Source organism: Rhinolophus ferrumequinum, chromosome 4 (assembly GCF_004115265.2).
Source record: "Rhinolophus ferrumequinum isolate MPI-CBG mRhiFer1 chromosome 4, mRhiFer1_v1.p, whole genome shotgun sequence".
NCBI classification, from domain to species: domain Eukaryota; kingdom Metazoa; phylum Chordata; class Mammalia; order Chiroptera; family Rhinolophidae; genus Rhinolophus; species Rhinolophus ferrumequinum.
The window spans coordinates 5,454,213-5,477,500 of NC_046287.1; the positions used below are offsets into that span (position 1 = coordinate 5,454,213).

General features: G+C 48.6%; 1 protein-coding gene across 1 annotated transcript in view; it reads left to right on the forward strand.

The window, feature by feature from the left end:
• Positions 1-3,142: 3,142 nt before the first annotated feature.
• The window catches only part of ERICH6B (glutamate rich 6B), a 40,493-nt gene continuing 20,347 nt past the window's right edge, over positions 3,143-23,288 (forward strand). Inside the window, exons 1-5 of the mRNA XM_033104834.1 lie at positions 3,143-3,368; positions 8,244-8,289; positions 10,308-10,492; positions 18,501-18,568; positions 22,222-22,358. Coding sequence (XP_032960725.1) covers positions 3,143-3,368; positions 8,244-8,289; positions 10,308-10,492; positions 18,501-18,568; positions 22,222-22,358 — 662 coding nt within the window. The remainder of the gene's footprint in view (positions 3,369-8,243; positions 8,290-10,307; positions 10,493-18,500; positions 18,569-22,221; positions 22,359-23,288) is intronic.

Below are 23,288 nucleotides of genomic sequence, written 5' to 3' on the forward strand. Positions count from 1 at the left end.
GACATAGCTAAGGCCCCAAAGCTTTCCCACAGCTCACCTTTGGCTGCAAAGGCACCAGCCTCCACCCTCATCTCAGGTACGATTTACACCTCACCTCCTCCAAAATCCTTTTGAGGTAGCCTACAGGAAGAGATGTGCATACACCACCGAGCTGTAAAGGGACAGAGAAAAGAGGAAGTGAACTGCAGTTCCCAGCTCCCAGTCTCTGCTTTTCCTGACCATCTGGGAATGGCCAAAAGGATCCTCACTCCGGAGTAGCCCCCATCACACCACTTTCCCAGCCACCACCCAACACAAGGTGCTTACTGACAGGGGTTAGACCTCTCCACACCCTGGCTCTGCCTCTACTTTGACTTGTTGTCCTCTCTTTGCCAGGTCAGTTTTCCCTGCCACTGGCAGGTCTGGTTACTCCGCACCCTCCCAACCTTCTAAAGCATCAAACCATCCCTGAGGCCGTGCCCCTTCTCTTTCCCAAACTTGTGATCAGTTCTTCCCCAGATTTACATTCTGTGAAGTTGCCTGTCACAGGGTGGGTTCTCGGGAAATAGGCTCTAAGATGGTGCAACTGCGGAGATGCAAAATGTCCGTTAGGGACCAAGACCCAAGAAAGGAAGAGCAAAGACACAGGCCCGGCAGAGGGAGACAGTGCTGTGGTGTAGACGTGGCCAGTGTGGCTAGCCGGCTCCGAGCTCCAGGTGAACGCCTCCTCTCAGAGGTGTCCCGCCTGGGGTCAGCTGGGCCTTTACACCCCTACCTTGCTCAGTCACCAGTTGCAGGCTGCCCCGCGGAGGGAATGACGTCTGGAAGGAGGCTCTCTGCAGCTGAGCTGGTGGCTGGTGGCTAGCTGTCGACCACATTCCCTGTAGCTGTGCAGCAACTCCTTCTCAGAAAGGAGATCCGTGTTCACCACACCGCCCCAGGCTGATCCTACCGAAATCCAATCATCCAAGAGCTCTAGCAGGCCTGCAGGTAGACGAGTAGCCCTTCAGTCCGTCATGAACGTCTTTACACATCGCACGTCTCATCTTGGGCATCATGTTGCCCAAACGCTAGAAAGTGACCCTGGCTAGGCCCCTAGAACAGAGCTTCCCAGGCAGAAATCCAGAGAAAGCTAGGCCAAGATACTTACCTCTGAAGTCCTCGGAGCAAACGGGGATTCTGGGCAGGTGGCCTCCACAGTGAGCAGCTCTTCAACTTATGCCATTGCACAGAATAAATATTGTATTTTTAAAACTTTGGGATGGGGCAGGCACGGTGGCTCAGGTGGTTAGAGCTCTGTGCTCCTAACTCTGAAGACTGCCGGTTCGATTCCCACATGGGCCAGTGGGCTCTCAACCACAAGGTTGCCAGTTCAATTCCTCGAGTCCCACAAGGGATGGTGGGCAGCACCCCCTGCAACTAAAATTGAACACGGCACCTTGAGCTGAGCTGCCGCTGAGCTCCCGGATGGCTCAGTTGGTTGGAGCGTGTCCTCTCAACTACAAGGTTGCCGGTTCGACTCCCACAAGGGATGGTGGGCTGTGCCCCCTGCAACTAGCAATGGCATCTGGACCTGGAGCTGAGCTGCGCCCTCCACAACTAAGACTGAAAGGACAACAACTTGAAGCTGAACTAAGATTGAAAGGACAACAACTTGACTTGAAAAAAAAAAAAAGTCCTGGAAGTACACACTGTTCCCCAATAAAGTTCTGTTCTCCTTCCCCAATAAAATCTTTAAAAAAAAAAAAAAACACTTTGGGATGCACTGCTCTATAGCCATTTATTTGGGGCCCTTCATTCAGTCACTGATCACATATTTATTGGACATCTGCTCTGCGTCAGGCACCAAGCTACCACTGGTGATAGAATGGCGAACAGGTCACATAAGGTCACTGCCATTGAGACACAGTCTAGTGGACAAGAAAGAAAGAAAGATTGGACAAGTAAACGTAGAAACATAATTAGAAATAGTGACAACTGCTATAGGAGAGAGAAACAGGGTAGGAGAGTAGGGAAGGCATGGTAAGAGAGAAAGTCAGACGGACTGGTGGGCTCCAGACCTCACAGGGCCCTGGAAGGTGTGGAACAGTGTTTACATTTTATTCTTGGTACAAGGGAAAGCCACTGGGGGATTTTTAAGCAATGGAAATCACGATATGATTTATGTTTTCACGAGAACACTCTTAGTGGAGAACGACTAGCAGTGGTGACAGGGAGGCCATTTAAAGGTGCGTGGCACTAATCCAGACTATCCATGACATGGTTCACTGAAGATACAGTGGAGATGCAGAAGAGCAGAAGGATCCAGAATGGATTTTTAAGCAAGAATCACGCCTTCCTACTCTCAAGAAATTTATATCCTGTTGGAAAGACAGATGTGCAAATAAACTACTTAATATAGCAAAATAGTTATTTTAAGGAAAAGATCGAAGGCATAGATGGAACACAGCATGGAGCACAGAAGACTTCCTGAGGGAACCAAGGTGCTCACAGTTGTGTCGAAGCTGGGGATTCAGACATCAGCAAGCAAGTGTTTGCTGAGAGCACCTACAGAGGAGGTGCTGCCAACAGAGGTGACAGTGCGCGTGGTGGCCGTGATTCTGTGCCTCACAGACTCCACCTACAGGGGCCTTCACAGACCCAGGACCCAGTCACCACGCTATACCACCTTGTCTGTACCTCTTCCACTGTGCTTGTCTCTTTGTAAGTGGAAATCTGTTTGCATGACCGTTTTCCTCCCCAGATTTCAGGCTCCTGGGAGACAGTCTCTGTCTTGTTTATTGTGGCAATAAAAATATATCTTGATGAATGAGTAAGTCTTCTCTAATGTTTGCACCACTAAACACTGGTCACGCCTTCACTTTCCAGCCCTCCTCGCTTATTTCATATTGTGTGGGAAGTTCAAAGGCATTGCCTTCATGTCCTAGAGAGTACAACTCCAGTTCCCTCCTTTTGTGCCTTTTCCTGGGCTCCCAAGGACCAATCTGCATACTCTAAGGGCCATCCAATGACTAGAATAAAATGAGTGAACAAAAATGGATTTAAATCAATACGGAGTAGGCGATTACTGACTAACGGGCTTTTATTCTTTTCTTGGTTACCAGGATGATGAAGTGACATTTACCTGCCGCCAAAGGGCTTCACTGCTTAATGCTTCCCCACCATGTCTGCTGAAGCTAATCAGCCGTCAGGAGGCTCGTCACCTCTTCGCTCTCCCACCACTTCCCAGCAGTTCACACAGACCTTATCATCAGAGGAAAAGGGTTCTGAGGGAGAGGAGGAGAGTTCTCAGGAGGAATCTCCATTGTCGAAGGAGAAAGAGTATCTCCAGAAGGAAGAGAGTCCGGAAGGAAAAGATTACTTGACTGAAGAGGAGTGTCTGGAAAGGGGTGAGTGTCTGGAGGAAAGCCTCCCAAAAGATGGTGGCATTAGTTCACCACAGAGCCCAAGAAGAAAGAACAAACCTGAGATAGAGCCGACATTCCAACTATCAGCCTGACCCTTGGTGTGACCGGTAGGAAGCCGCCTGGCTGTCCGCGTTCTACTCCCAACTCCAACAAACACGCCCCAAGTCACCGCGCCAACACTGCACACAGGGACACTTGACCGTAAAGCACCGGTTCATAAATATATATATATATCTCCCATAATTTGTATTTTTTTCTTTTTCTTATTGCACAAGTAACACATGTTCATTGTGGATGTTTGAGAAACTAGGTATATAAGCAAAACAAAAGCAAAAATCACTCCAATTTAGAGATGGTAAGTTCTTTCACACCTGGGAAGGTTATATCCTTCCCAGACTTTATATAATGTTTGTTTTCTGCTTTTTAAGCTACATTTATTTAGATACTTATATATTGTAATTCTATGTAAATATTACATGCTTCTATGAATATTTCATTTATTAAATTTTCTACAAATCATTTGAATGGCCACACTGCATTGTACAGCATAATACAACTGTATAATACAAACCATATTTTAAATCGGTCCCCTATTATTAATCATTCACTGCTTCTGATTTTTTTGATGTTGTTACTTTTTGAAACAGCGCTCTGATAAACATCCTGATAGCTAAATTTTATCCATGACCTCTAATTATTTCCTGGAATCCATTCCCACAATCTATTTCTAGGCCAACAGGAACTAGCATGCTTCTCAGGGGGTCCATGCGGCCCCCGGAAGGCACCGCCTTACATTGCTGGTGTGTATTTCCCTTCAGAGTGATTTCTCTCTCCCTAGGGCTGACATGTTTCCAGTGCTGTTCCTGCAACCGGCAACTTCCCCTTGAGTTGCGTGGTTATTTGTCCGTGGTCCCCTTGTGCTGTTGTCAGAAGTGGTTGATACACGCTCACTCCTAGGCCCTCGTGGTGTGTTCACCTGATTTTGTGGCCACCTGGCCATATCCAACCAGGTGCAGAAAGTTAAAAATCCAGGTCATGTGCATCATCCTAACGCTGACCTAGAAGTAGAACTAAACTGTTTTTCTGGATCCTATTCTGCTAACCAGTGCAAGCATCTCAGGCAGCTTGACTTTTTAAATCTCCATCTGACTACATACAACCTACATCCTAAAAGCTGGGTGTTCTCAAGCAGCCACACAGGCGCTTTACGTTGACGTGCGTCTCCATCAAATCAGATGTATGGTCCTGACTCTTACTACCCTCATGGACACTTAGCTGGGGCATCGGAGAGGCCATTCCTGTATCACTGGGAAAGTGTTTTCTGTGCACATCTACCATGAAGCTCCTCTCAGCAGCATAACATCCCTCCTGTTAAGCACTACATGTAGTTTTAATACTGAGAACTAGCATTCAGACCATTTCTTTTACACAGTGTGAATCAATCATTCTTAACATGTCCCCGCTATATGCTGGACCTTTGTAAATATATTATCCACTAGAGTAGAACAAATACAAAGCTGTCAAGCATAGAACTGTGTATAAAGCAAGAGCTTTGAAAATAAATGTCCTGCTAGTGCAAATTGGAGAGGCACTGAACAAACTGTAGGGGAATGCTAAGATGCCTTTAAAGGTACATGAAAGAATGTCTTGGTCCACACACACCCATTGCACCAGAGGTTTACACGGAGATTCTTAACTTTTCAAAAGAGTTTACATCAAAATTTCTTTATGTGGAGTAATCTCCCAGTATCTTTAAGACGTAACTTTGTTTATTCCTTGTTTTAAACCTCAGCGCATAACAAGAGGGCATTCCTGACCCACAGCAGATGCTTAGTAACTGGAAATTGAATCAAGTTCAAATTCATTCACTACACAGTCAGGCATACACACACCCATGCACGCACACACCCACATTTATTTTTGAAAACAGCTTTGTAAATTAATCGGCGCCTGTAACATGAGCCCTAGAGATGACAGATGGGCTTCCATCTCTCGTGCTGAAGGATTAATTATGAGGGGTTAGTGGGGGACCACCGTTAGGAAGGATTCGGAGGCCCCATTTGGGCTCCGCAGGGAAGAGTGCCGTGATCAACTAGTGATGTCTGCCACCGGACAGTGCAGGGGGGGGGGGGGACCAAAAGTGCCACTTATTTGTCTATTTGGCAGCAGATGAGTCTGTTTTCTTCCCCTCTCAGGACTGTGACTGCCTGGTTTGTGTGCCAGCTCTCTCCCACTTACTAGTTGCACAGGCAGGGCAAGTCAGTTAAGCCTCTGTGTTTCGGTTTTCTTAAGTATAATTAGGAATTACAGCGGACCCACCTTATAGGATGTTTGCCAGGACTTAAGGGGTTAAATTACGTAAAGCATTCTGAGCAACGCCAGGCACACAGCTTTTTAAGCCTCTTTAAGTGTAAGCCGTTATTATTCCCCTCCCACTGACTAGTGGAGGGCAGTTTATACTCCCCTGGCTGTATTCGCCCCCTTTGTAAAATGGACATAAAAAAAAAAGGATAAGAGAAGATGCAGTGAACTAGTGTGTGGGAGGCCTCTGTGTCCCCCACCCACCCAAGGACCCTGCAGGCAGGTAAATTTCAGGGACTCCCATTGCACTGAACAAATAAATCAGGGTAGGGTAGACTAACAATTCCCAACCCCTCTCTTCTTCCAAGGGATGATTTTCCCCAGGGTTTGTGGGGAAACCCAGTAAAATTAGATGAGCAACTTGAATACAAATGCAGCATCGATTGCCACTGCATAATCAATAACCATATATGACCGATCTCCCAGGAGGTTCCAAATAGTTTTTGTAAAACATGTTTATAAACACTGTGGGGTCAGAGTCAGAAGGTCCCACACACGGTGGGGACTTTGACCTTAGCATGTATTCAGGTCCCCATGTGTAAAATTACCTTCCTTCACAGTGTGGTTGTACTGATTTAAAAAAAAAGGAAAAAAAGAGCATACCTGAAAAAGCTTTGAAAGCTCCCCCACACCATACAATTAGTTGTAAGGTGTAAAAACACTCTTCTGATCTCCCAAGGTGCAGGAAGGTGCTAGAAGGAAGAAGCACGACTACGTTACTGCCATGCTGTCACAGAACATGAAACCACCCTGTAATGAGGCCCCCTCTGTTTTTCTAGAACCCAAGAGCTTCCTAAACATGCACTCTGCTCTGTGGCAAAAAATGCCATGGAAATGTCACCTATATGGATTTTGAGTTGTCATGGTGTTTGCTTCATCCCCGTGACACACATAATCTGCTGGGTTTGCTTTTCCTTACCCTTGCTAGCTCCTCTTCAGCAGCTCCCAATGCTGTTGGCCCTAAATGCTATAACTCAGTTGCCGTTTCCAACTGAGAGTTGGTCTCCTGATGACCATTTCCAACAGAGAACCTGGAAAGCCTGTGTATTTAAGAAGAAAGGCACAAGATATACTGATAAGGCAAGGATAGGAGAGCCAGCCAGCTTGTCAAGCAGGAAAGTTCACAGATTGTGGCAGAGCTCCCTCACGAGTGTGCCTGAATCAGCAAGTGGCAGGGGAAGGGGGGTGACGTTGAACCCCGGGACCCGTCGTCCCCGTCACCCCCAGCCTCACTCTGTTCCTGTACAAACAGCCTCATTTCCTGTGCGTCTTTCTTGCCCCAAAGAAGGTCGGGAGCGCCGTCCAGTAGCGTAGGGTGTATATTTCACAACCTTTGTCTCCTTTAATGCTCCGGCCATTATTTAGCCCCCACTTCCCAAACGAGGAACCTGGAGTTAGACGGGGGAGGTGACTACTCCAAGGTCATGGAAAATAGAGGAGCCAGGACAGGTGTCCAAGCCTTCTCTTCTTTCTCTTCTGATCACTTCTCTTTCATTTCTTCTTCCCCCTCTCCTTTCATCCTTTGCTTCCTCTTTTTAACAAATGAGCAGACTTTAATTTTAGAAGACTGACATAAATAGAAATAAAATCTACTTTTGCTGATTTTTAGTGGAAAATTTGAACAGTAGAAAAATATCACCCAACCTGCCAACATCAAAATATAAATAAAGCTGAGTCACATGTTAGTGATTTTTAGTCTGTCCCTCCCACTCTTATTTTTGCATATTTGGTGGTAGTGGTCTTTGTTTTGTTGTTTTGTTTCATTTTTACTGTCTTAAACATACTGTCTATACAAGTTTATATTTTACTTTTTTAACTGTATTGTGACTTCAGTATTTGCCTATGTTATTTAATTTTTGCAGACATCATTTTAATAGCCAAATAATATTCCTCAATAATGTTCTGTCACATGGGTAAACTATGGATACGTCTAAGTGATGAACATTTAAATTTCCAATTCAAGTTTTCTGATTCTCATTTCTTTACTGTTTCCACTGTGCCATTCTCCTGTTACTAGAATTGATGGCATAGTTTATCCCAATCGTACGTGAAATTTTTGATGTCACCATTCGAAGCGAACAATCAAGTGGTTAAACAACACAAGTCGGTTCTTTACAATTAAAAATAACTGTTAAACTATTTCTATCTTCTGAACCTCAGTCAGCTCTCCTGTACAGACGTCCTTCATCCCGTGACACAGGGAGGCCACTGTGAGAACCCAGCAGATGAACACAGCACACTTGAATTTCCGAAATCATGATTTCATGAACATTATCTTCTTGAGTTCTCTTTAATTTTATAAAATTTCAACCTCATAATTTCTAAAGGAGACCATTTAGAGAGACAACGCTAGGGGAAGTAAATATAAAATAATTCTGTAAATTGGAGCCTCTCCACCCCAATGCCAGCATTGCATACCTAACAACACATCTTTAAACAGAAAGAAAGATGGTTTCTTTTTCCCCAATATTGTCTTTCTCTTCTTTTTCCGAACAGAATTCAAGGTGGCTTCTCCGAAAACTCCGCCTAATCCTCATGCAAGGTAACAGTTTTCTTTTGGGATAAATCAGGTAGAAACTCATGCTGAGGGATGACGCCTCGGGAGCCTTTAGATTTCCAAAGACGGGGCGTGGGGTGGGTAGGGAGGCAGGGATACCGGGAGCAGGTCCCCTGAGGAAGGAGGGGTTCCATCGGGGGGTCACACACAAAGGACATCCCAGTACTGCTCTGACACTCAGTCACTCACAGGGCAAGCGTCCGGTCCCAAGGTCAGAGTCCTGGCACCCAGAACTACAGAGAGGGAAGGGCAGGGGTGACTGAGTCTGGAGAGAGGGTCTGAACTGGGGACAGGGAGCAAAGGGCCCGCGGCAGTGCTCGTGCTGAGTGGATGAATGAAGCCCCAAAAGGAAGTTGGAGTCTTCCTGGCTCAGGCAATGTCCAAGGTCTAAATCATCATTCAGGGTATCCATTAAACGGCCACAGGGTGAGGCGCCAGCTAGCCGGTGAACGACGCAACTGTGGAATAAATCAGAAATGCCTTAGATGTGCTCAGCTCTGTAGAAACCAGTGTGGGGTACCCAGGACCTCTGCTCCACGGTCCTGTCATTGCACCTTGGCCCCTTGCAACCCCCACAAAGGATGATGGGGGAGGTGCTCATTTATCTCCAAGGGGGAGGGGGTTGACGCTAGATTCACAGAAAGCACAGGCGGTTTGGTTCAGTGGAAGCAGGAATGAAATCCCAGCTCTGCTGCATAGGGAAGCCATCGGTTACAACTTGCGGGATCAGGGCTCCATGCAGGGCTACCCCTCGACCCCGCAAGGCCGGCCCCCCACTCCTGCTCTCCACTGGCCCTTCCATTCCATGCTTCACACTTTCCAGACGCGCAGCAACATGAATCTGACAGCACTGGCCCCATTAAGGCAAGGCGTAAGAGGGAGTGGCTTCTCAGAGGTCCCCATCACCTCAATTACTGACACTCACAGAGTATAAGCAATGTGGCCGTGGACGGGCCTGACAGTGAGGTGACCATCGGAAATGCTGTGACTAAGAACAGGAACTCCGGAGCCAGACTGCCTGCGTTTGCATCTCAGCCAGCTGTGTGCTGTGGGGCAACCGCTTAATACCCACCCACCCTCGTCTTGTCCTCCCCTGTGGGGGAAGTAGGATTATCCACAAGGTGAAGAAACTGAGGCTCAGAGAGTAAATTACCGAAAGTCACTCCACTGTCATGCAAGAGCCAAGGTCTAAGCTCAGACCTGACACCAGAGTCTATGTTTTTCTACCAACCAGAGTGCCCGCTCATTATATGTTGGGCATTTTTCCTCACGACTGTCTCTAGCAGTTGGACCAGTTTACATGAGATGACTTCAAGGTCAAAACACCCCAAAGACCCCCTCATTCCTTTGAATGACAGTTTCTTGCCCCCAGTTAAAAGTCAGAGATTCCTGAGGCAGGACACAGTGGGGGTCGCTGTACTGCGGTCGTCCCTTTTCATCCTGAGCCACCACATGGCAGGGCTGGCACCTCACGGCCAACGCCCTGTCATCAGGCCCTGAGGAAACCTTTCTCCATGACGGTGATGTTTGTAGTGGGCAGACTAGAGGGGACAGACCTCAGTGCCTGATTTTAAGCTACTGTGACAACTACTTCGGTACTTTTTCCACTCTGCCTGAGGCGGCAGTGAGGCAGAAAGAGCAACTGGAATGATCAGGGTTATGAGCCAGAAAGGATGGGGAATGTTCCGGAACGTGGGACTGTCCGTTACGGAAGCCTGGCCTGTTGGCCTTGGAAGGCACCCACAGATTCTTTCACTCCAAGTGAAGCAGCAGTTGGCAGCATGGGAGTCTGCTGGCCCAAATGGCACACAGTCCTATGTGCCACAAGCCACAATCTGGTCCCTCTACCCTTGCAACGTCTACCATCTGGCATGGGCAGAAGTCTGCAGGAGCTGCAGGGCAGCCACCACCATGCGGCCCAACTTCTCAGCAGGCCATAGCACTGGGCTCCTCACCAGGCCCCTGTTTGGAAGGTGACTGACCCCTGTGCTCCCCTCTGACAGGAGCCCAGCTGCTGGCGTCTCTCAGATGAACACCTTCCTCCTGGCCCCTCCTCCCATCTCTGAACCAGCCAGCGAGCATCCTTACCATGACGGGACGCCTTCTACGTCCTTCATGAAGGACGATGGAGAATTTCTGGGCTGGCAAGACCACAGCACACAGACGGAATGGATCTATGAGACCAAGGGTAAGGGAAGTGCACCCGCTGCCTACCCACGGCTGGGCTCTCTCTGGGGTTGGGGGCAGAATGCACCCCATATACGGGAAATATCAGGGCCTAAGTATTGTCAATCATGCTAATTATGTATAAGGTCTGACAATTAAATTCGCAAACTCACCCTACAAAAAGTGCTCCATACCTCATTGCTGAATATCACTACGGTCACCTTCGAAGTACTCCCCTTGGGAAGCTCTGCACTGATGCCAGTGCCTAGTCCACCCTTCAAAGCAATTTTGGAACTCTTTTTCTGGAATGGCCATCAGAGCTGTCATCATATTACACTGATGTACAGACTGTCATCAAAATGTCTTCCTTTCAATATTTCCTTTATCTTTGGTAAAGAAAGAAGTCATTGGGGGCCCAGATCAGGTGAGTAGGGAGGGTGTTCCAATACAGTCATTTGTTTACTGGCTAAAAACTCCCTCAGTGCCCTGTGAGCTAGTGCATTGTCATGATGCAAGAGCCATGAATTGTTGGAGAAAAGTTCAGGGCGTCTAACTTTTTCATGCAGCCTTTTCAGCACTTCCAAATAGTAGACTTGGTTCACTGTTTGTCCAGTGGACACAAATTCATAATGAATAATCCCTCTGATATCAAAAAAGGTTAGCGACATCATTGCAACAAGTTCGCAAACTTAACTGTCAGGCCTTGTATACTGCTTCCTATGCCATTGGAAGTTATATTTTGGGTAAGACGTGAAACTCCTCTTGAATCCTGGTACCCTCTTCATCCACCCCAGACCTGCCTGAGAGAAAAAGCATCAGCAAAGTGCTGAAACAAATCCCTTCTTCAGTCTTTCCCTGTCTCTTCATTAGTCTTCCTGTCCTTGTTACACGTGAACACAGGCCCTATTTCCCTTGTGCCACAGGCCATTTCCTTCCCAGATTGTGGTGAATGCGACTCGGGCCCACCCCGGACTCTGTCAGCGTGCAAACCCAGCCCTGATTCAGCACCAGCCCAAAGCATCCCAGAGTGACCTTTGCTGGCTGCATCTGGGCAACACTCAAGAGAGAGTTGGGCAGGACAGCAGTGAGGGTCTGAATTCTCTAGCCAGTGAAGCCCACAGGCTTCACTGGGTCCTGGGGATGGAACACCAAGCAGCGCTTCTCACCACTATTAATTATGTAAATCCAGCCTCAGTAAGACTGACCCATCGTGGACTCACAGATTCGTTTCCCATCCGTAGTCATGGCAGCAGTAAATTAGACTTCCCCATCACCTCACCTCCCTGCCCCCATCTGTGCCTGCTAAACTTTGTAGCTCAAACATGGTTAAATGAAATTTGGAGCTGGAAACCCTAGGAGGGAGAATGGAGAGGCAAAGGGCAGCCCACACAAGCCGGGAGTTTGGTGGCACAGGTAACACACGTGACGACGAGTGTTTTCCAGGCTAAATCGGTTCACATGGGACTTTTCTCAGCATGAGTGCTCCAATGGAGCCCCAAGAACTGGAGCCATTTCAAAGTCAGTAAGCATGACAGCTGGGACCAATCTGAGCATTTATCTAAATATTCATAAGCAGGATTCTGAAAGTCATTTACTGGGTAATCGCCTGTAAAGGGCCAGTACTAAGCTTGAAAGGCTGCGGCAGAGGAGAAAGGAGGTAGGAGAAGGCCGAGGTGTGGAAAGGGGGCTCCAGAACCTGGAGGCCCACCTCCAGGTAGAAACCTTCCAGAAATGATTGTTTTGTTGGACCTGTTCATTCATGATCCTTTAGGTCGCTAAGCTTCATTTGCAGAGCTAGTCATGTCTGTATCTAATTTAAGTTTGCAGCACTCTGCATATTTGATCTGTAGGGGTATTTGGTCTGTTTTGCAGTTGTCTTTCCAGGACTGAGTTCCTTAAAGCCAAGGTGTGTTTTATGTTTAGTACAAGCCTAGCCGCCCACCGTAAATACTTAGATCAAAGGCTGCGACCTGAGTAGCCTAAACCAGGATCAGCGACACGCCCCAGATGGCCGCAGTTCTGTGAGGGGATGGTCATTACAGCAGAGGTTGAAACACAAAGAAAAGCAAGCAGTTCCCTACAATTCATGGAGGTTTCTCTTTTCCTTTTTGCCTATGGTTTACAATCTAACTCTCTGGAGCGCATTGGCAGTAAATTGGGCAAAACTCGCCAGTAATAGGTGCATGATTATATCTGGCCAATGGAATGGAACAAATCTATGCCAAAGGACTGAGACGATGAATAGTTATAAGAGGAAGTGATGGGAGGTTGCAGAAGGAAACCAGGAAGTATGGAGCTCCAGGAAGGTCGAAGAGCTCAAAACTATGTCCAGAGGAGGTAAGAGAAGCCAAGCCTTCTGCGGCTGGAATCCAGGACACTAAGGATTCCCCAGAGTGGCAGGCACAGAAAAGAATCTGCTTGTGGCGGCCGGTTGGCTCAGTTGGTTTGAGCGCGGTGCTCATAACACCAAGGTCGCCGGTTTGATTCCCACATGGGCCAGTGAGCTGCACCCTCCACCAATAGACTGAAAACTACAACTTGATTTGGAGCTGATGGGCCCTGGGAAAAAAATACTGTTCCCCAATAAAAATTAAAAAAAAAAAAAGAACCTGCTTTTGGTCCAGAGCAGAAGTGACCCATGCACTTGTTGGAGAAACTCAGACAATTAGGACAAAAGTAATCCAAAGCGCTGGGAGGGTGGGGCGGAGCCCAGCAGGAGGAAGCAGACAGGACAGGAGGCATCGTCACTGCTCCCCACAAGGCCCAGGACCACGCATCCAAATCGCTGGCTGCCTGTAAGGACGCATGCTCCCAGCCGTCCTTATCAGGACCCCTGCCTGCGTTTTTAACAAGCTCCCCAGAGGAGGCTCAGGCACGGTGCCTTGGAGAACCACCGAAGCTCAAGTTAGGATGAAGTTCCTTCTTTATCACGGGGTTGTTGAACCCCAGGGGGTCAGAAACGGCATTTTACATGGCAAATTAGACTTCTCGACAAACTAGACTTTGTGAAGGGAAAACAACCACAGAAAGCCTTGCAACCTGTGACTACAGAGAGTGCCAGGTGTGGCATGGAAGGGATGCTACAGGCACCAGAAATGCCTCATGACCCGTGTGAGGAAGCGCTCTGGATGGGTGCAGGAAGACTGTTTAGGGCCCCACGTGGCCCCTTTCTGCACGCAGCAGGGTCACACAGCTAGTACCCAGAAGTACTAGCAACACAGCAGGGGTCCATCTCGTAGAAATCCTCAAGACTCGGGGCCTGGCACCCTGGGAGCCCTACAAATATTTTTAAACACTTGTGAAATTGTTGAATCTTCGTGTGATTCAAGAGCAGATATGGTGATGCGAGGGTGAGCCCTACTCCCAAAAAGCAGTCTTGGGAGAAAGGGGACTATGTGGAGAAAAATGTGCACCTAGAGATACTGTATGGATAGAAATGTGGGTGAGGATAAACGGAAAAAGGGGACTGCTATCAGTGGAGTAATTTACTCCAAGGCACCTGGCCAGATGGAGAAGAGGGCTGGAAAGCTCCCCAAAGTAGTCCCCTGAGGGGACTCGGATTTTGAAACATCACATGCAGAGGTTAAAAAGACGAGAGTGTTGTCTACGAGAAATGCAGGAAAATGGTTGAACTCTAACTATAGTGTCAGCAGACCTGAAGCCCAGGACACACTTATTCTTACTAAAACGCAGTAGTAGTAGTAGTAACAGCAACAACAATACTGCAGGCAGCAACTAAAGAAGGGACTCTTTTAAAATATGATTGCAGCAAAAAGAAGATTAAGACAGACAGCCCACCGTTTAGTGCAAGAATGATTCACGGGATTTAGTGGACGAATGACTCAGAGAAATGCATGTCCTTCGATGGCTGTGTGATTTTGATTTCACCGTGAAGGAAAGTGATCTTCAGATTGACAAGTGTGCAACAAAATTAGGCAAGAAATAGCAGAAAGCAAACATTGGGGAGAAGATCGGAAGACACTGTTGTGTCCTGACCTAGAGAAAATACACCCCAGGATACAGAGAGAGAATAGCTTAGTCGTGTTTATGGTTCTTAAGGAATTATGGGAAACGGAGGAAATGAATCCGCATCCGATCTGGGGCAAACATCGCGAGAAACATGACCACACGACACCAGCCTAAGATCAAGAAGAATAAACAAGTAATAGTGGCTTTTAGGTCACTTTTTGGCAAAGTTATTGGATCTGGGAATGGTGCTGACGCAGCAGGCCCAAATTCCACCCTGTGTTTCATTTTCAAAGCCTTCCTGATGTCCCTGTGGATAAATGTCAGGTGGAAGCTCATGTGAGATGATGGAGTCGTAACTGGTGAATGACCACCCAGAGATCCTGCTTCAAGTTCAGAGCCAGCCCAGCTTCGGGCGGGGAGCCACAGGGCTCCGTCCAGCACAACATTTCATCATGAACTTGGATAGAGATATGGCAGGAAAGCTCTATTTGTAGATGACCTAAAGCTGGGTGATGGGAAGCATGTAATCAGATTCTAAAAGAGCTTGACAGGCAGAAACGCGGGACCAGACTAGCTGGATAAAACAGAACGGTGATTTACATTCGAGGCTGCTCCTCGGCCCGGAGAAGTACGTCGTGCGGAGGCTCTGCTTGTTGGCGGCGCTTTACTCAGCCACGAGCTCCGTAAGTCAGTGGCGCGGCGGATGTACTGCCAGCAGAGTTAATAGAACCACATATAATTAAAAGACGCGACGAAGGGGAAGATTAGTGCTACCCTGGCCTGCACTGGAGGCCAGCCCAGACCCAGCTGGTCAGTCTGAGAGCTACCACACTTGATGAGCGCTAGGAGCAGGCTGGCTGGGGCTTGGAGGAGAGGATGGTGGCAGGCAGACCTGGGGACTACATCATACAAAGAACTATGCAAGCAAAACGGATGTTAAGTCTGGAAGACATGTGACTCTGAGATAGGCTAACTGCCTTCGAATATCTGATGACCTGCCACACAAAACCAGACCTGACCTCTCCATCTGCATCGAAGGGCGAGCCTAGGACTAGCTTCGGGGAAATACGTTAAGAAAAAGAACTTATTCCTAACAGTCAGACCCATGCCACAGTGGAATGAGTTTCCTGAAAAGCTGGAGAGTTCCTTGTGTGCAGACGGCTCCGTCTTGGTGGAAGGAGCAGCAGGCTCCCCTGTCTGTGGAGGTTTCTGGTCCGGCAGCCCCGGTCCCATCCTGATGCTCCCGTGAGCCTGTGGGGCAGTTGGCCTGTGATTTTCCATCATGGGCTTGCTTCTCTCTGCTAGTAAGCATGGGAGGTGGTGTGTGCGTGTGCGTGTGTGTGTATGTACCCACGTGCACCCATGTATTTGGGAGTTGGAAGAGGGAGAGGTGGGGATGAGGGAGGCCAAAAGGAGTAGGGACTACAATGTTCCAGAAGACGTACAATACGGGTCGGGTCGACAAGCACTTATACACGTTCTCAAAAAAGACAGTAGCCTCCGGTTGTGCACCTCAGTGGATGTAACACGCCAGCCCCCATCATGCAGCTTTGGGGAGCAAGCACACTTCCTCCCGTGACAGGCACTCCCCACTATGTGTCTACATGGCCTTGGAACCACTTCGCTGTGTGCTTCTACAGCTATTCCTCCTACAGAAGGAAGAGTATCTCTAAGGCACCCCTTTGCCTCCGGTTATCCTATCTATCCTGAGGACCCCAATTGGCCCCATGGTGACCAGAGGAGAGGGCCAGAGAGGGGCTCCATTTCCTGACCACCGATTCATTGAGTCCTAGGGAAGAGGCGGGGCAGAGGGAACGTCCCATACACGCCAGCAGTGCCCTCCAGCCCGTTTTTCCCCTCTGTTGATTGGCCTTGGGTGCCAAGAAAGAACCTCAGACCCTAAATGTCCCATAGGAACCCACCAGAAGTGTGATGTTGAAGCCATGAATGGCTACCCTCTTCTGTCTTTCAACAGCAAAAAAAGCAAAACCAAAAGCAGAGAAAGAGAGCTCAACATCGATTATCTTAAATTCGGACTTAAAAGGTACCATTTTAATTCTAGAATTTTATGGTGATTTTAAACGACTTGCAGATGTTCCACATCCATCCAGGAGAAGGTAAGAAGCACAGAATTAGCTTGTGCCGACCAAAGAGAGCCCTCTCTGGGCCATTGTAGGCAAGGCAGCCTTAAGTAAGGCCGGCCAGTGGCTGAGGCATTATTTCTAGGGCTTGGTGTGAACCTCAAGGCTCTAAGAAAAGCCAAAGGGTAGAGTGCTTTTAAATTGCAATTAAAATTGGGTTTTGAAAGGGGAGGAAACAACATTGATCAGTGGAGTTGGCAGGGAAGGGAGCGGGCATCCACACTCCGTTCACTCCGTGCCACTTGCCGTACACCTGCGGTACACTGGGCACACCCATCACCCCCTCTCAGAACTGAAACTCCAGTGGGCAGGATGAAATATGAACAAAGGGGGAGGAATCAGTGCTGGCTGAGCGACAGACCGTAGGCCTCAGGGTGCTAAAGATCAAGGATGCTTCTTATCCCCGAACACGTGATCTCCACCCAGGTTTCCCCAGACATTTAGGAGGTGATTTTAAATCGATTCCCTCAGGGACCCAAAGGTCTGGACTAGTTCACCACACCACATTCCATTAATCATTTTTCCTGTTCTTTTTCAGACCATATTACCACTGGACTACAAGAGGAGGAGACGGGTGAGAATCCCACAGAATATATTCAAACACCCTTCCTCCCCACAGGGTCCAGGCCTGGGATGGTCCCCCGGGTGGCTGGGTGCCTCGGTGGTCCAGCCTGTACCAAGTCCAAAAAGAACCCAGGGGACATGCTGGGCACACAGCCCTGGAACCTGGAGAAGGGAGACAGAACAGGAAACAGAGAGAGGGTCTCTGGTGCAAGACAGCGTGACCTGGGACGGGACCACACGTCCATCTCTCTACCCTGGTACAGGGATGCCCAAATTGAAAGATGGTCCAGTGGGCAGCAGGACTTGACTGGGATGCCTGGGCCCCTCCAGAGAGCTCATCAGAGGGCACCTTGGTAGGGAATGATTGGAGCCCCTACAAATGGCGCCTTAAGGGCTTATTACATTTTTCTTAAGAAGGGGTTAGTTGGATCCTGTGGGGGGTGGGGCGGAGGACAAGGGGCCTTATGGTGGCAGAATCCTAACTCTCATACATCATTCCACCGAACAGAAGCCCTGCAATGAACCAGGCTCCTGCTAGTAGACAGTCATTTAGGGATTATGCTCTGTGGTCTGTCCCTCAGTTTGGTGGGGGCGGGGGCAGGATCAGGGCTTTCAAAGGCATTCGCTATCTCTGATAGGCTATTTTTAGCTCACTGTCTTGGGGATTCATCTCTTCCACTTTAATTAGCAATTATGAGCCATATGCAATTCTGGAAATTGGCAATTTTTGACAAAACTGGCAGGAGACAGGAATATTTCTCAGGATGTCTGCGAGAAAGTCACATTCAGAATAAATATCTCTCAGAATAAAACCTAAAGTCCTTTCCACAGCCTGCAAGGTCCTCAGAGAGCCGGCCCTACCCCTCCTTCTGCCCCCCTGCCACCCTCCTTCAGCTCGCTGGCTGGCTCCTCTGCAGGCATACTGTGCCTCTTGCAGGTTGTCACGCCCATCCCCCATGCTCCCTGGTCACTCTCACCTCCCTTTTCACCTCCCCACCTCCTGCCAGGCACGCTCTTCCCCAGCTACCAGCCTGCTTGCCCCCTTGCTTCTTTCAGGACGCACTGAAATGTCACTTTGTCAGATGAACCTTCACCATCCACCAGGAACAAACAGTCACTTTCTTAAGTCAGCCACTGAAACTTAACCTTTTATTCCTATTTTATGAACATCCCCTAGTCGGATATTAGGTAATTTCATGAATTTATTTAAAGTCTTATTGATGACATATGCATTTTTATTTAAAAGGGCCAGGGCAAATGCCGTCAATCTATTTCCTTTTTATTTTTTGTTTTGGTTCCTTTTCCAAATGCCTTCCCTTTTGCTGTGCTTTCCGAAATGGACGTTTGTCTCTCCAGACACCTTTTGGGATGGCATCTTAAATGAGCCTGTCGACATGCTGGGAGCTGAGGTCTTGGACGACAATGTAAGTTGGATAATAACTTGAGACCACCTTGCTCCGACTGTTGGGGCAGGTGGCCCGAGCCCAGCTGGCAACTGCCTCTCGAGCCCTGGGATTCCCAGCTTCACGCCGCTGTTAGCACAGCCCAAGTGAGCTTTCCTTGTAACAGGCATCAGTTTAAATGACACCCGTTCAATCAAAGAGGGTTGAAGGAGGCCCTGGTGGCACTCCAGGCCCTGGTTTTGGGGCGCCCTGCAGGGAATCTGAGCAAACACCCCCAGGGTTGCTTCTGAAGGTGGCAAAGCCGAAAACAAAACACGCACGTTATCTAGGTATCAAGGCAAATCATTCCTTGTAGGAACCCTGTGTAACAATGAAGTCCATTGTCTGGAAAGATGGACTTTTCCCACATAGTACAGCTTAAAACCCTAGACATTATATGGCAAACAAATAAGAAGCTTCTGTCAGACACAGAAAAAGGCCGTTCTGGGAACCTCAGGACCCCAGCAACGACGTGGCGGCCAGTTTCCTCAGTTTCCTTGTTGTCTCATATAACCCTGACTGGGTGCTAGAAAACACAGCAACCCAGAAACCCCAACTAGCACCGACAGCAAAAGCCCCAAGAAAAGCTTGCAGTTTCTAACCACAGGACCAAGAATGGGGCAGCCTAGCAAGACAGAAACTTTCGAAGAGGAACAGCAGTGAAGCAGCTGCCCACCTCTGCCATCCTGCTAACGCCACCCTTCAGAGGGGCAAGAGGCAGCCCCGACATGCACCTGGCATCTGTCCCCAGCTGCAGACAGTAACCAGCGATGGCATGGGGAGCCAGAATGTTTGACTAAAACTTACACCTACCCGTAGGTGAGGATCCTCACTGCCTGGGTTCTTTCCCCGGCTGGTACAGCCTGGGCTCTAATTCCCCGAGACTTACAACCCATGGTGGTGCCGGCGGAAGTGTTAGTTCGCATCCTCGTCGCTCCGTGAAGAAATGTTCTCCAGACTGGATGTAGGAACTAACACAGTCACAAGAATGAAGCCGTGTGTCTGCAGCTCAAAGTCAAGCAGGTGTATTTCTCTAAACTTACAAAAAAAAAAAAAAAGGCAAAAAAAGAAAAATAACTAGGTATTACTTTTTTTTTTTAATTGGGGAATTTTCTGGCCTCAGTTCCTAGTTAGCCCTAAATTCCTTCCTTTTCACACTTGTTTCTATACACACTATATTAATAGAATTGCTTTGCAAATGCTGAAATACCACATCGGAGGGAGAAAAAAGGGTTGCTTGAGCTTCGATTCACCGCATCGGGTTTACTGAGACAGGAAAGTACAGGTGGGCATTTCGGGAAGCTTTGTTCACCAAGAGCTGAAATTTAAAGGAATTGTTTTCATTAGAAACTGGAATTATTCAGAAACCTGCACTACACCTGTCAGTTGAGGTTTTGCTGAACTGGGCAGACCTGCTGTCACAGGCAGAGGTGACACCTCTGCCATGGGAGGTTCTGGAAGAACACGGCACATTGGGAGGGCTCCATGTGACAGGTGGGCTTCTCAGGTGAGCTCTGGTCACAAGCACCTTGCATCTCAAGGGCTTTGCCCAGGTGACAAAGTATGACACAGAGTTGGGGAATAGGGGCCCCCTGCTGTCTATACCACTCTTCCCCCAAGGACCAGAGGCTTAGGAGGACACTGAGTCAGCAGCCATGGACCAGAAACTCGCATTCTCGTGACAGGCAGGCAGCTCTACAGCTCAGCAGAGCAGTCCTTCTCCAAGCAATGTCGTAGGCAGCAGGTGCGGACAAGTGGGGCCCCAGCAGGACAGGGAAAACGGAATAAATGCCCTGGTACCGGTGGCTGAAAGATTTTTCAAGCCCCTTTTGGGGAAATACCAGAAACCACAAGGGTATGAACTAGGGAGAGGGAGCTGAAGCCCTCCCATGGAGCACGGCTATCTACTGAGACTGGTTATTCTGACAATTCGACTCCTTTGCTGCTTTTAGGTCACTAAACACACCTGTGTTGTTTCTGTGAGACACCCATGCATCACAAAGCCTGCTGTGCAAGCCCTTTTGGTTATAAGAACCAGAGAGTCACCCAGGAGGAGTGTCTGGGCATGGGAGAACTCATCCCTTCGGTGCCCATACACCTACCATGACGATCAGGGTAGTTCTACTCTGTAGAGTGGGGAAGCAAATGGGGTGAACCTCATAAGATGTCATGTGCGCTGACTACAGGAGTGGGCTGGCACGGCCGAGACGGGCGGCCGCCCAGTGGGTCCGTTGTCTGGTGGGCGCCGTATTTTCTGGCGAACAAAACACAGAATCCAAAGAGGAAGGTGCGAGATCCCTGACCCCGGCAAATAGGAAGGTGCTCCATCCCAAGGGAGGGCTTGTCAACACAGAAGTTTAGAGGCAGGACACCACCGGCCTTGATCTCAACCTGGTCTGAAACACGGATTGCAGTGTTAAAAGACAAACTGAAGCACATCACGCATTTTAAGAGTTTGTCTGAGCCTGTATCAACAAGAACTGGCCATCCCCAAGCCGGAAGTGCTTAGGAGCCCTCCACCAACAGGATCTGGGGAGGGTTTTACAGAGAAAAGGCAGAAGCAAAGCAAGGACATTATCGATTGGCCACAGCGTAAAGCTTGTTGGCTGTTTGGATTGGGTGCCCTTAGGTTTTGACGGTGTCACCCTGAGGCGTTGACAGACTTAGATTTTGGTTTGCTTGTGTAGGGCATCACAGCCCAGAGCCACATCCGTCTAATGGCCTCCTTGTTTAATAATTTAACACCAGCAATGGGCAAAGGAGCCGTGCAGAGGCTGGGAATCAAACAAACCAGGCCTGAGGCACCCCAGCTTTCCCCACGTCTTAGGAAAACTGGCCAACCACAAGCTTCATTCTCATATCTGTCCCAGGTCACACGTAACTTGGGATATGTTGCTCTTCTACTTACTATAGGAAACTCATACGTGAATGGCATACTATACATTATCAGATGTTGAACAGCATAATGGCAGCGTCCACCTGTAGGTGAGCAGGGCACCACCACAGATCCGTGGCTTTCCTCTACAGCAAGCCAACGTCCACCTTCCATCAAAAGAGATTCTTAGGAGGACCCACCGATGGGTCAGTCCTGCTTAGCATTGTGGACTTGGCGTAGAATGATCAATTTTACAAAACGAAAAAAGGCAGTTTTCAATGTCATTACTCTGGAAGAATCTTCAAACGCAGAATTGTCCCCTGCAATAACATGCTAGAGGCTACACTGCTTTCCCAACGACTGCCCTACTACACATTGAATAAATAAGTCACCGCTGGGAGGTTAGCCATTCCTGGAACTCAGAAAGCCTGTTATGCTCTTAAAGCATGGAAGCATTTTTACTTTCTATAGCCATCTCCACATTTGGAAAAAGAAGGTAATTTTATGCTCTCAAAAGATTTCTTAGTATGCTGCTATTTAAAAAAAATAAATCTTGAGGGAATTGGGGAGTAGAGGGGACGACGATAATGGAAATATTCTTTAAAACAAATCTTGCTAGCCACCCTACTCTTCCCACTGTTGTGGTTTTTTAATAATATGTTGAAATCTCACCTGGCACATCTGGGAGTCAGAAAAGTGATTAATTAGTAAAATGTTCATTCTCACTTTCTGGATATTTTATTCTGTGATCCCTCTGTAGCTTTTTCACAGCTCCTATCAGTCCATGTTTAGGACCATGATGGAAGAAATGGCTGCTCGCAATGAACCGGAAGAGCGTACCGACTTTCCCCGGACTGGCCATCTGGATAGTGAAACTAGAAAGAAACTAGGACTTCTGTAAGTGACCGGAGGATTGGGGGTACTGGCCAGTGGGTTCAGGTAGGCCAGAGGCAGCAGCAGGGAAAGTGGAAATTGGGCCACCAGAGAAAAGAGCAAGGCCAGGGCCGGCAGGTCCCCTGAGTCCGAGAGGCAGAAGCCAGGCACAAGGACAGGGTAAGATGAGGGGTCCGGGGGACAGAATGATCTGGCTGCCGAAACTCAAGAGCGAGGCGATCTGCACACGAGGGAGGTCCAGGATGGAGCCAGAGGCAGCAGTGACGAGGCTGGAAGGCCAGGGCAGGAGAAGTCTTGAAGGGACCATGGATTTGTACAAAAGTCTGGGGAGCAAGGCTCAGACCTCTGGGCCTTTGAAGAAAGGGGACCATGGGGGAGCAGTCCTGGGCATCCGCCCAACACATTGCCTAGCTTCCTCCTAGGCTAAGCTGACGCATCTCCATGCTCCCTGGAGGGGGGAAGCCATGAGCTCCGCTGACCTGGGAGGCACAGCCAGAGCCCCTCTTTGGACTGCGGAATGATAAGGTTATTGCCAACTAGGGCTGACACCAAGCCTTACGAGGTGGCCTGACTCCAGGTCACAAAATGTTCTGAACCCCATTTGTACATCCAGCCTGTGGTGCACGGAAGCCTGGATTTTCATTCATCCAGCTGTCAGAAACCTTAAAAAGCAAGGTGCGTTTTCAGGCCTCTCCCATGGATCTTTCGCAGAATCTCTGGCAAGGACACCAAGGAAGAGGCTGTGTGTGTGTGTGTGTGTGTGTGTGTGTGTGTGTGTGTGAGAGAGAGGGGGGTAGGGGGTGTGGGGGCAGGGGTGCCCTGCATACCTCCTGGATGAGTTGAGGCTTTCCCAAAAATCAGGAAGAGAGACTGGCTGCCAAAACTTCATCTTTGGGCTCAGCAGCGTCCCGGGGCCAGGGACCCTGAGGCTTC